The sequence below is a fragment of the Cyprinus carpio genome, chromosome A21 (genome assembly GCF_018340385.1).
Source record: "Cyprinus carpio isolate SPL01 chromosome A21, ASM1834038v1, whole genome shotgun sequence".
In the NCBI taxonomy this organism is placed as follows: domain Eukaryota; kingdom Metazoa; phylum Chordata; class Actinopteri; order Cypriniformes; family Cyprinidae; genus Cyprinus; species Cyprinus carpio.
This window is the reverse complement of record NC_056592.1, coordinates 14,839,323-14,852,754: the sequence shown is the minus strand read 5'-3', so window position 1 is coordinate 14,852,754 and position 13,432 is coordinate 14,839,323. Positions and strand designations below refer to the sequence as shown.

Genomic DNA, 13,432 nt, shown 5'->3' with positions numbered 1-13,432 from the left:
ATATCTTCTTTTGTAAAGAAGACAGGTTTGGAACGATATGAGAGCTAGTAAAATATCATTTTCATTTTTGGGTGACTATCCCTTTAAGGACTAACACGTTAACCCAGCTAAATCATGGCTGTCTCAATTAGTTTTAAGGACTGTATTTAACTACCAACTCAGTTAGTCCAAAACCCCCAAGTCCAATTCTTCTTCTCTGTCTTTTGCACGACACAGATGTTTCCTTAAAACCCCCACTTACAGAAAAATCACATTTTGTCCATCACACCAAAACTACTGTATCTATTGTCGGCTGTTCTTTGAGCCCAATGGCTTTTATCTCTGAAACGATCAGTGGTGCTCAGTTGGATGCGCCTTATTTGTTTAGTGGTGTTTAGTGACAGGAAGAACCACCATGTGGGGCAGGAATCTACCCCATTGTCTTCAGTCCAGCGCGTTACATAGGAAGGGAGGAAGGGGGAGGGCGGTGGTATTTGGGGTGGAGTCAAGTGAACACAACCCCACCACCACCCAAAGACCTTTTCATGTGCAATGAGTCCAGACATTCATATGAAACAACTCGCCCCGAGCCATGCAAATCCAGCGTCTGAATAGCTTGTGTTTGGAAATTTTAATCCAGAGTTTTTGTGGCTTTTGTGCTTTTTTTCCATTTTATTTCTGGGGTTTTCATCCAATTTACACCCGTTGTCCCCTTCCCTACCCAAATACAGGCTTTTAAATAAACCCATTAGATCATTGAATGAGCAGAATCAGTTTTCTCTAGTCTACTTAATTTCTAGAGATTCATGAGACATTGGTTGCAATGTGCAACATTTTCTTGGTGGAAAAATAAATCACTGCATGTAAGCAGTAATAGTGTGTTAAAACAAACCAAACCAACGAAAAACTAATTCTACATTGTAAAAAAAAAGTAGTGGTACAAAATAAAAAATATACAGTCTAAAAAGTAACAAACTAATGATTACATATTGCACACACAGAGGCTTCAACAAGAGAATGGCTTGAAATATCAAACAGTGCGTGTCTGTTACAGTGAACACAGTTCTCTACCTATACAAAACACGGGACTTCAACACAAAAAAACTACGTTCTGGGTAAAAAAGCACTTGAATGATTTGACCGATCGAGAAGAAGAAATAAAATGAAAAGACGAGCCCTGCAGAATCAGCACGTAAATGGCAATATATTGAGGTAGTTTAAAGTTCAGGACTATAGGAGAAAGATTTTGATCCAAAGTCCAGTAAAGTGGTTGAAAAAGCTTCTCATTCAGCAGGACATAAAGCAGACACTTTGGTCTTAAGGCCATTCAACATACAATATAATTCATTGTGTAGTCTAAGAACCTTCTGAACAACAAAAAAGGACAAAAACAAAAGGAAAGAAATGTAGCATGTTTGGTTAATCTTCTCTTTAGTTTACAATAATAATAATAATAATAAAACATTTTGGACCCAATATTAAAGTCTGCTTAACAGAAACTAGACATCTGGACTAAAATGTTGATGCTACAGCTGAAGCACATTGTAATTGAAGATAAATATTTTATAATGTTGGCCTTTAGGTATTAGTTTTTAGCATTGTATTGGAGGTAAGTGTGATTTTTTGTTGTTAGGTTGAGGTAGTTTTTAGGATGCACATTGTATGTTGGTGTGAGGTACAGCACAATCAAGTCGTCTTCATAGCACTAGTTATTAGAATTTCCTTGGAGATCATTGTTGTTTACTTCAGTGGGGGGGGGTACTAGTTAATGGTTGTTTCCTCCAGGGTGGGGAATGGTGGGAGCATGGTTTCCTCCGTCATGTGAGGCGTCTCCCTCCATCTGCCTGAGGGAACTGGAACCTCAGCGTAACGTCAACCTTCTCCAAAGACCGCATCGGTTTAAACGGATTTGGCAGGAAATACGGACAAGAACAAAAGAAGCTACTTCATACAAACATCAGCTGGTTCAATGGTTTGTTGTGTGTTAGTATTAAAGTGTTCTGTACATCCCTGATATGTGGCATGTCACTGTAAACAAGACCAGAAGGGAGACAGGATTCTTGATCGTAAAGCCATCAGTTCATATAAAAAGGCAGCAGCATTAAAGGACCGTACAGCAAATCCAGTGTGAAAGTTCAAGGACTCATTTGAAAATGCTGGTGGGATAGAATGTGGAGCTCCACGATTTCTCTTCTTAAGGCTGTGTGCTTTAAAAAGGATCCCCAAGTCACAAGAGCATTAGAGTGTGTCTTTTTTTGGGGTTGATTTGAGAACCTTGTTTTAGTTTATCTGTTGTGGCACTGAAGGAAGGCTCTCATTTTTTCTTTTGTGGGGATGAAGGAAGGCCCTCACTTGGCTAAATAAGCTTAAAAAATAGACATCCTCAGTTCATAAATGCCCAAAAGGAAGCATCCAAATCGAAGGAGGTCGGCGGAAGCCCCAGGTTGAGTTTGTCCTCCCTCTCCTGGCGTCACCTGTCGAAGCAGCCGGCTGTGAACGTGTGGTGGGAACTCAAGCAGCCGCTCCCGTAAGTCAGACCGAGGCAGTGGCGCTCGGGCCCCATGCTCACCTGCATGGAGATGGGACCCTGGAGGGGCAAACCTCGAAGCCCCGACGCCAAGCTTGGGAATGATGTGAATGAGCTGGCCGGCATTGAGGCCGAAAGCAGACTGGCCTGGTGGGGCTGCAGATATTCCCGAGAGCCCACTGGTCCCAGGGCCTGGCAGTCGGCCAGCATGTGCAGCTGGGATAACGCCGGCGAGTGCTGGGAGAGCTGCGGGTAACTGCTGGCCTGGAGCAGCAGCTGCTGGGAGCTGGAGGCGGGCTGCCTTTGCAGAGAGGGGGTGGCGGGGCTGTGGGGGACGTGAGCTTGCGGCTGGAGGCTCTGACTGGTGGAAGGAGAAGATTTGGATTTGTTGGCTTCTTTTACGTCGTTGTCGTGAGCGCTGAAAAACGAATTAAAAGAGCAGGGTGAGGTGCAGCATGTGTGGTTTACTTCAGGGCACATTGTGTTCTAAGAATGCGAGCATATACTGTGGTTCGCTCTTACAGTAACATGAGCTGGATGCACTGCGTCAGATGATCCCAGGAGTAGCCCGTGAGCAGGTGGAGGACAGTGGTCCAGCTGGGGGAGATCTGCAGGCAGATTCTGGACGCAGCTATGCAGGCAGCTGCCACCTGAGAAGGCCTGAAGCTCAGGAAAGCATGATCTACAACAAAGACGCATACAAACATATGTTTTGTTATATCCTCAGTGATTTTACCATGGTCATCAATATGCTTATTAAGTCATCAATAACTGACATATAAACCATATAAAAATAACAGTAATTTATTTATTAAGCATGGAAATAAAACAGATATATTAATTGACTTATTAAAAATATATTAATTTTAGTTTTTATATATTAATAATTCTGTTAATGTCACAGCATGGAAAAGAGGTGAGTTAATAGACTATTTTATATTATTGAACATTGTATTATCTTATATAATTAATTATTATGTTAATGTGTTAGAAAGTTTGGGGTCTGTAGGATTTTTTTTTTAAAGAAATTAATACTTCTATTTAGCAAGTCTATATTAAATTCAAAAGTGACAGTAAAGACATTAATGTTATAAAAGATTTCCATTTAAAATAAATGCTGTTCTTTTGAACTATTTATCAAAGAATCCTGTAATGAATGTATTACTGTTTCCACAAATATATTAAGAAGCACAACTGTTTTCATCATTGATAAGAAAAATCTAAGCACCAAATCAGCAAATTAAAATGACTTTTGAAGGATCATGCAACACCGAAGACTGGAGTAATGATGCTTTTAAATCACAGGTCATCATTATTCCTTTATTTTTAGAATAAAAGAAAAGAAAAGTGGCATTTTTCTCACCTTGCAACGAAACCTCCAGGAAGTAGTGTGTGTATTTGTCCATGAAGGTTTTGGTCTTGGACATGGAGGAGAGGGGCCAGCCGTTGTGCAGGTCCCCCTCCTGGACAGCAGCGTGGAGGTAGTAGTCGATGAAGTGGGCAGGTGTGGGCATGCACAGGTTCCAGCCGAACGTCTCCAGCAGCAGCAGCTCCATCTTGATGAGGTCACGTTTGTTGAGGGTGAGGTTCAGACTGCACATGAAGCCAAGAGTGTTCAGCTGCTCCAGTTTGGGCACACGGTCCTCCTTCTCCTCAAACTTACCTGTGCAAAAACAAGCAAAAAAACAAAAGTATTTAAGCTTAAGCATTTCATTTGTTTGACTTTAAATACTTTGTTGCAATTACAACATTAAAATAAGAATGCATGGATTATCCTGCTGGTATTCCAGACATCACATCAGAGATATCTTGATGCAGATTCATGACGTTCAATGGATGAAAGCAAGGACCTTTTATAGCTTTAAAGCCTTGTTAAAGAATCTCCCGTTATCAGATATCACTAAGATCTAAGACATTCTTGATCTAAGAACCATGCATCGCTGTGCTTCATTCACATACTTGGGTTTCTTTAAAAGGATTTGCATTGACATCATTAAGGTGAGGCATTTTGGGAATTCCTGTAATGAGAGAGCACAGCTGCCTCATGGTGAATTAGCCCTTCTCTGCAGAATTCCTTTGTTCTCTTCGTGCTAGGTGTTAATATCTTTTCCCCAAAGTCCAAGGCTCTGTAGTATTGCTTCCCCCGCAGTCTAATGCTCCAACAATAAGGGCCCCACGACCTCTGACTTCTGCAGCTCATGCTTGAGCGCTCACAGACCCCCTCAGATCACTGGCTGGCGTGGAGGAGAAACAGTCCAAACAGCGAAGAGAGACCAAGGTCACACCTTCATTCCTCGGGACTTTCAAAAACTATTTCCTCTTAAAGGAAACGCAAGTACTATCAGGTCTTTTATACATCATGACACTGAGTTTCAAATACTTGCACATTTTTTAATACACTATTTAAATAATATACCATTTATTTTAAAAAAAAATTTGTTTTGTTTGTGAGTATTTTATATTATAAGAGCTGACATAAACAAGTGATTTATTGAGTCAGATATTATTTTGTTAAACGCTCTCACAGATTTAGTCAATTGTTACACCAGGTGTACACCCAGACAAACCTCTACAACCTAAAATATTTACTTGAAGTAACCCTTGAGATTAACCCTAGATCTCTTCACTTTTGGTTCAGTGGACTTTCAGAAAAACACAATTTTCACTCTGGGTCTAGATTCTCAAACGTGTATACAGGCTACATGGGTCACAGGACAATTTTTCTGAAGCATCCATAATGACATTCTTTCATATTTCATAATCATTTCACTTTTTGCTAAAATGTATTTTACCAAATGTATATCAATTAATATATTCATGATTGAAATTCTGTGTCTTGAAAAATATTTATACACAAAAGGCTTTTGAAAAGTATCAAAAACAAATAAAAATCTAAATATAATCGGCATATAATAAAGAAAAAAATTGTGCAAAGTTAGAGAGACAAACAAACATGAAGTATACACATTATTTATAAATTACCTTATTATTACATTATCGTTATATTTCAGTATAATTACACAATATTTTAGTACTGTATATATTTTATATAATTATACTACTTATATACTACTCCTGCCACAACTGTCACTAAATTAATTTGCAATTATGTTTTAAATTAAATTGTAATAATGTGTGATCCTGTCAGACTGCAAACCCAAAACCCATGAGTCATTTGTTCATGTATCAGGCTGCACTATTTGAACTCAGTGTGTTTTTGTGTGCCGCCCACAAAGACAAAGCATAGAAACGTGTTGCCTATTTATTGTCTTTCACATCATCACATTTAATTCAATCTAAAATACGATTTCTTTTGTCGTGTTACTGTAGATTCAGCAGCAGAACAGGAAACACTGGTGGACTTTCACGGTCAAAAATGCCCAGCTGACACAAAAGCCACCGCACAGTGCACAGCGTCTTTTCTTAATTATCTGGGGTGTACAAATTCTTTTCATTAGCATCAAACCACAGGGGGCATCTGTCACACTAATCTGAATTTTAGGAACCCTGCTGAGTGTTTCAGTTCAAACATGCCCCTCCAGGGCCCTCATCTCCCCACCCCTCCCTCATCGTTCTGAGGAGAGAGCCAGCCTGCATTTGACATGCTACTCTACAACGTTTCGTCAAAAAGGAGCGTGCTGCAGCTCCATTAGCTACAGGACAGATATACCATTTCAACAGGGCTTCTTGCTGAATATGGAAAAGTACCACAGGATTTGGGTTTCACCTCATCTTGTTTTCGTTACTCCTTCAAAATGCAGAAATCATACTGCTAATAATAGAAATCAGATTTGATTAAGAAAAACTAGTTTCACGACATGCATCATGAAATAAATTGGTCACCATTAAAACCCCCCATCACCCCAGCTCAGGACAGGAAATGAGCCTGATATCTCACCCTCTCCTCCTCCAAACGTTTTCAGCTAAAAGAATGAGAGTGGGTGGGTGTTGGGGGCTAATTGCACTGATAACATCAAGCTCAAGTGTTCGTCCATGCATATCCTCAAGCTGCAAATAGCCATCATTCATCCCTGGACGGTATCATCTGAAAGTCTTTAATGCATTTACTTTATTATTGTAAAGTGATGTTTTTGATTAGTTTGTTTTTAATGTTGAATTCTTTGCACGGGACAATTTCTGCTGACTCAGTCTTCAAGATGATCATCCTGTGTTAATACGGGGTTAAGGTCTGGCTTCAAATTACACAAGCTTAAACCTAAGTAAATGAGCTTTATTTGGGCAGTAGTGTTATTACAGTATTACTATTATAGTATTTATTTATCTTCAATTAGCTGTTATGTCTATATTTTAAGTTTTCGTCTCATTTTCATTTTTAGTTTAGTATTTTTTTATTAGTTTTAATTTATATTAATTTCAATTTTACTTTGTAATTTTAATAAGGCTGCATTTCTATTTTTTCCATCTAATATTTATATTTTATTTTAGCTTCATTTAAATTAATAAACAACTTTTAATAGTTTTAGTTAACGATAACAACAATGACAGGCACACAAACAATATTAATCCTTGTACTGAGCTGAAAATCCTTTACCAAATTTGGGGTTTCTGGCCAGGAATGACTGGCCTTTTAAAACTTGCTTGTAAATCTCTCAGTATGCTATATTAAATCACCAAAACTCAGATTCAATCTTTTTGTTAACTTGTTTTCTTTTGATTAGCAAAGGTTTTGTATTTCTTTTTGGAACTGACTGGTCATAGCCCCCACTCAGATTATGTGCATGATTATGTGCATAATCTCATATGAGATTATGCACCTCAATTTTTGAATGAAAAAGGCATCCTTTGTGGAAAAATTTTCATTTTGTAAATTCTCACTGCATAAGCATAAGCGCAGATCAAACACAAAACCTGTGATAACTGAAAAACGAATATGACAAAATTAATCAAATTTTTGGCAAAATAAAAAAAAAATATACAAGACACATTTGAATTGTAACCAGGTGGAGAATAATAGCGCTAAAATGATGATTTTTTTTGTGGCAATTGTTAAAGTGTAAGCCAAGTCAGTTTTAGTCCAGTACGATGACATTAGCATTTTAAGGAAAAAGAAAACTCTCTCCTGGTCAAAGTGACCTGAAGACAACACAAGGGTTAAAATGAATATTAAGATGGGATTTTTTTTATAATATGAAATCACAAACCAGGTTGTTCTATGCAAACACGGCAGCTCCCTACCACTGGTCATAATAAATCTTGGTCTGAATGGAAACTTTCCAATGCTCTCAGCTTTAAGCTGAGTCCAGCCCTGAACTTTGCTACGTTATTGGATTTGATTGTTGGGTTGGATAAATGCCCACAGGAGACTTTGTCTGTGGGTTATTGTTAGGGAGTGATATCTTCAGATTGAATATGTGAATTGGGGTTATTCATTCAGTCGAAAACAATTAATTAATGCCTGAACACTGCCAATTGCTGGCCAGCGCAAAACAACCCTCCCCCAATCAAGAGGCGGCTGTAATGAGGGTCAGAAGAACAAGAGACGCCATTTAAAGACAACCTTTCGATTATTCAGGTCATTATTGTATAAATGCAGATGCCAAAAACTCTCTGAATTAATTGTCATTTTGGTCGTTCCAGATTTTAATCTGTGAAAAACACCACCACATGGTTAATTGTGTTTTTGGCTGTATTTTTCTGGGTTTCAGATTTTGTTTTGTGGCAGACGTGTCACCACTGATAACATGTCCTGCCACATTACACAGCACTGATATATTATGAGTCAGACTTCCTTGTTTCCTGCACTACAAATCTCCTGGAGACATCAGTCGACACTTCTGCATCACTGCAAGATTGTCTCTCTCGTTCTGCTGAATAATGCTTTTGCAATCCACCTGAAACTGTCGGTTAGACTTGCAACATGCCGGAGCAGCTGTAACTTGCTCTGCAATGCCAAACTCGATCTGATCTGTGCATTGGATAGGTTGCCTTGGAGACTGACTCAGGGCTCTGAAGGACAGCGGAGGCCGTGGCCTCTTCTGCACACAGCACAATACAGCAGCCAGCTAGTGCAGAGAATCAGACACGCTCACTCGGTTCAATAAGAGCACCTGAAGTCATCTAAAAAAGAAATTTCGTCAGTTCAAATTTACTTCATGGAACCTGCAATGAGTTTACTGCCTGATCAGGTAAAGGTAAGAGGAATCAAACACTGGCATCACAGTCACATAAAAGCATCAAATGATGTGCAATCAAATTCATCTTCAACTTACTAGCCAGGAGGAGGCATGAGAGGGCGATGACGTACAGCTGCCGCACTGCTACATCATAGTGGTCCATAAAGAGGTCGAGCAGGTAGACGGCCAGGTGACGTGCCGTGGGGCAAAGCTGGTATCTGTTACTGAGAACAGCAAGCAGGTCGGCAAAGTACCGCCGCATCCCAATCTGTGGAGACTGGGCCTGGTACGTTGGCAACTTCAGCTCCTAAGGAGAAAAGGATGGTATTTTTTTTAAAAAATAATAGTATATATAATATTTGGACCATGGTACATTACAAAAAAATATCATGGTGTTCAGCAAGGATGCATTAAATCTATCAAAAGTGACATTCATAATGTTACAAAAGATTTCTATAATAAATGCTGTTGTTTTGTCTTTCTATTAATCACATAATGTATCACAATTTTCATAAAAGTATTAGAAACACTACTGTTTTTAACGCTGATAATATAAGAAATTTCTTGAGCATCAAATCAGCATATTAGTATGATTTCTGAAGAATCATGTGACACTGAAGGAAATGTGACAGCTTTGCCATCACAGAAACAAATTCTGTTTTAAATTATATTCAAATAGAAAATTAAGCATTACTTGTATTTTAAATTATATTAAAAATATTTCATCACAATATGTTAGGGCTTTAAATTTTCTTGACCAAATAAATGCAACCTTGATGAGAATAAGAGAGAACAGTCGTTTTTGTGTGAATTATTAAAAATAATTGTTTTATTCTGTGATATTACCATATATAATCTATATATAATATAGAAATGTATACAATCTGTGAAAAATAGTAGTAAATAAAATAGATTAGAAAATATGTCAAATTAAAGATAAATGTATGAATCATGATTATGCAAAAGTATTTTTAAATATTTGGTTATTTATTAATAGGGGTATAAATTTATGAACCATTTTTGTGAGATTTAAAAATTTTCATGAATGAGGCCTATTAAAGTAATTGCCTTTTGTCAGCACTCTCTGTAACCAACTAAACCAGAGCCATTCTCAAAATTTAATCCAACACCAACTGCGCAGAAATTACAACTCAAACATACCCTGAAAAATCTCCAGTCACACTTAATAAGCAGCTAAATTGTCAAACTCTTTCCAGACATGAGTCCTACAGGCAGAGTGTGCTGCTTTAGTGGCGGTTGAGGAGAGCGCTGGTTGCTTTACAGGCCTAGCCATCATGTCTCGCAGCCATCTGTCCCCTGTGGGGTGAGGGGCTGGGATTTGACCCTCTCAAGGAGCCCTTTTGTGGGGCCTGCCCGCAATTTAGACAGCCCTACAGCTGCTGCTGTATTTAAATGGCTGATCAGTTTATCAACTGCATATCTTGATGCAAACCTTTTTCAGCAGAACAAGATTTTCCAAAGCATCTATAAATAATATAGCAAGGTAAAGCTAGAGGAAATAAAACATTTTTTGCTCAGCAACCGCTTTGTGGTTTTACATTTTTGTGGGTTTCACACAGGTAAAATGGGAATTGGCACTTGAACATCACACAAAAAAGAGGAAACAGACTACAAAAAAGAGTGATTGAGTATTGTTTTTTTGTTTTCTTAAGACAAATTTAAGGCAAGTTTGATGATTGACTTCTTACAAAAAGGATTTACAATTAATTGCAAAGACCCTTAGGTTTGGGTATTGACGTAGTAGAAGTTGGCCAACCTCTCACACAAAACAAATTAAACTATAGCCTATCTGTCCAAAGATTTACACCAGCTAAACGTTTCTGCTCAACATCAACTGAAGATTGCATGTTGGTGAACAGAGAGAGAGATTGTTCTGTCTAAATAAAATCCACCAACACCAAACCTCCGATCTCCACATATTTCCCCAAACAGCTGAACCACTTTGCATCTGCATTGCATTTTTGCATCTTAAATATTGCTTTATTTCATAAATATAAATATATTTCTAACTAAGGTTGTGAATAGAATAGTTTGGGAAGAGAATATCATGCACATAGTACAACTCTGACTAACCAAGTTTGCCACTCCTTGACACGTGCTGAATAAACCCAGCAGGATTGTTCAGTCCGTTAATCTCAAGCTAACAGACAAACTCAAGTACAAACACACACACAAACAGACAGAACACTTCACATTCCAAAAGGGTTGTGAGAACACCCCGCAATAAACAGGATGGACAATAAAAAGACAACAGAGTGCACTAAATAAATGCACTTAAACCTCACTGTCAGTTCACATGGTTTAGCAATACACTTCCTAGTGCTCCAACACAGGTGTGTCCAGTTTCAAGAAAAATTTTTAGGTGTGTTGATTTTAAGATATTTTTTTTTCTTTTTAATTATATTTTATATTGCTTAATTATTTAACTTAATTTTCAAATTGTTTAATACTGTGGCTAAAATGACCCCATATTGTATTGTAGTTTTTTGTTATTTGTTTTTAATTTATAGAACTTTTAAAGTAAAATAATAAAGCTAAACTAAAAGTACACTGTACCACCTTAATGGCTTTGCAAACAGTCCTGGTTCTTGGTTGTAAATGATATTCAATATGATTATTAGGGAAATGTGTTTACAGTATGAATGCAGACAATACTAGACGGTGCTTTGGCCAGGACCCTTTATAAGGCCACAATCAGAGGATGTTTTCTGAGGGCTGTGTGACATTTCACACTTCCCCATCAAAGCTTGGACAAGCCAAACCAAACCTGGTTCAAGATGTGGCAATCGAGCCGTTGGAGACCTGGATGTTGACGTTTGGATTAAAAGTTTTAAAACTGCACTGTGATAACCTGTGATGAATGCAAAGCTGTTTATTACAACTCACCTTAATTCGCAGAGCCTGGTGGATGTCCGCTGCAAGCTGGCTTTTCCACCACTGGCCCTCTGATTCCATCTTTCCCATCCAGAAAGGGCCCCAATCCTTCAACGCAAACATGAGTGTGTGAGGGACAGAAGCAATTCGTGTTCAGTTTAAGCACTTCTGCCACACTACTTCTATTTCGGGTTTGTTTGCGAGAAAATGTCACAGTGCTTCAAGGGAACTTAAGACATAAGATAAGTGGGCGCTTGTGGGCAAGTCTTTTCTAAATTTGCTGAGCTTTAAGTCGTCCAGCAAAGTTCAAGCATCTCACGCTCAACTCCAACAGCTGCTTCGCCGAAAAGCACGACTTTATCCTATTAATTTGTGGAAGACTTTTCTAAATTTGTTGACACACTAGTCTAGCGATAAACCTTCCGTGTCTAGTTGTCGTTTATTTCTAAATAAAATAAATAAATCGTTCCGAAATGAAAGTGACCGGCGCAGCACATCCAGTCCTGCGGAACGCCACGAGACCCTTATTACAGCGATATCAAGTATAGATGAGAGTTGTAAACACAAATAAAGCGTAGAGTTTCGGTTTAAACGCGCTAATCAACCACGACTATCCAAACTAAAACAGAGGCTAAAAATGCAACATTATAGGAAACAATATAACGCTCTTTATTAAAACAACTGCGCGTCTTACCACTGAGACAACGGCGCTCCAGACCCCTTTGTTTCAAAACTGCCGCATACTGAGTTATATCCTTTAAATACGCGCGTGTGTACTTTTCGAAACAAATCCCATATCGAGGTAAATTCTTCTCGTGTATAACAAAGTCGCTTCAATGTGCAGTTGGGTGGGTTTTTTTTTATCAAAACACCGCCGCGTGTGTATCTAAATGTGTGTATTTGAGTTTTTTTTTTGGTTTTTTTTGGTGTGCTGTGTAGTCGGCCTGAGAGGAGCAGCTCTGAAGGATGTTGTGTGCGGAGCTGCAAGGTCGCTCTAAACGGGGAGGAGTCCGCAGCGCGGACATTAACACGAGCGTTGCTTCAAACAATCCGTCAACTTATTTCAAACGCTGATAAATCAACTGAATGGACTGAAATGTGCATGCATGTAAGTTTTATTAGAAAACAATCATCTAAATCTACAGGTAAAATGTGGTGATTATGGTTTGGTGAGATTACTGAGATTGTAATTGGTGTTGATGAAATTAATTTATGATATTAAGAATTGGTGATTGTCACGATAGTGCTGTTTGAATGGGTCCCACGCAATAGCAATGTTTATAAATTGAAAACTAAATCCCAGTTTTGTGAAATAAAGTGACCAATTTCAATTTATGATATGTTCTGCCTGTATTTGGCCAGCAGGTGGACCCTGCACTCTTAAACACCCTGTGTACTACTTAAAACTAAACCCCGGTTTCACAGCCTGGTCCCAGACTAAAATGCATTGCCTGGGCTGTTTACCCATTAAAGAAACTTGCACTGACATATCTTAAAATATGTCAGTGCCATTGTTTTGCCTCAAGATGCACACGAGTAATGTTACTTTCTAAGGCATGTTTATAAAAGATACTTAAATGTCCTAATTAAACTATGGCCTAATCCTGGTTTAACCTCAACCCTGTCTGTGAAACCAGGCCTAACTGTAGTACAGGATAAGGTGAAGTTCATGTATAATCTAATAAATAGTAGCCTACTATAGAATACAACAATGCCTGATCAATGTGCAAAGGATCCAGTTTCTTATAATAAGATATGATGAAGTTAAAGAGTCAAAAAATGTAGTTTTCTTATAAGTAGCAGTTTAGCTAAGCTATACTTAAAGTACTTACAGTATGTGGCCAATCTGATTATTAATGCCATTTTTAAAGTGTCATCCAAAATAATAAATACAAAT

At 38.3% G+C, this 13,432-nt stretch overlaps 1 protein-coding gene across 1 annotated transcript; it reads right to left on the bottom strand.

Moving 5' to 3' along the window:
• Window positions 1-2,406: 2,406 nt before the first annotated feature.
• On the bottom strand, window positions 2,407-12,422 carry ccnjl (cyclin J-like). The gene is made up of 6 exons (XM_042711011.1): window positions 12,230-12,422; window positions 11,548-11,643; window positions 8,737-8,947; window positions 3,870-4,169; window positions 3,029-3,188; window positions 2,407-2,924 (listed from the first exon to the last, which is right to left on the bottom strand). The coding sequence occupies exons 2-6, from the start codon at window positions 11,623-11,625 to the stop codon at window positions 2,450-2,452; spliced, it is 1,224 nt and encodes a 407-aa protein (XP_042566945.1). The 5' UTR covers window positions 11,626-11,643; window positions 12,230-12,422; the 3' UTR covers window positions 2,407-2,449.
• Between the last annotated feature and the right edge of the window lie 1,010 nt (window positions 12,423-13,432).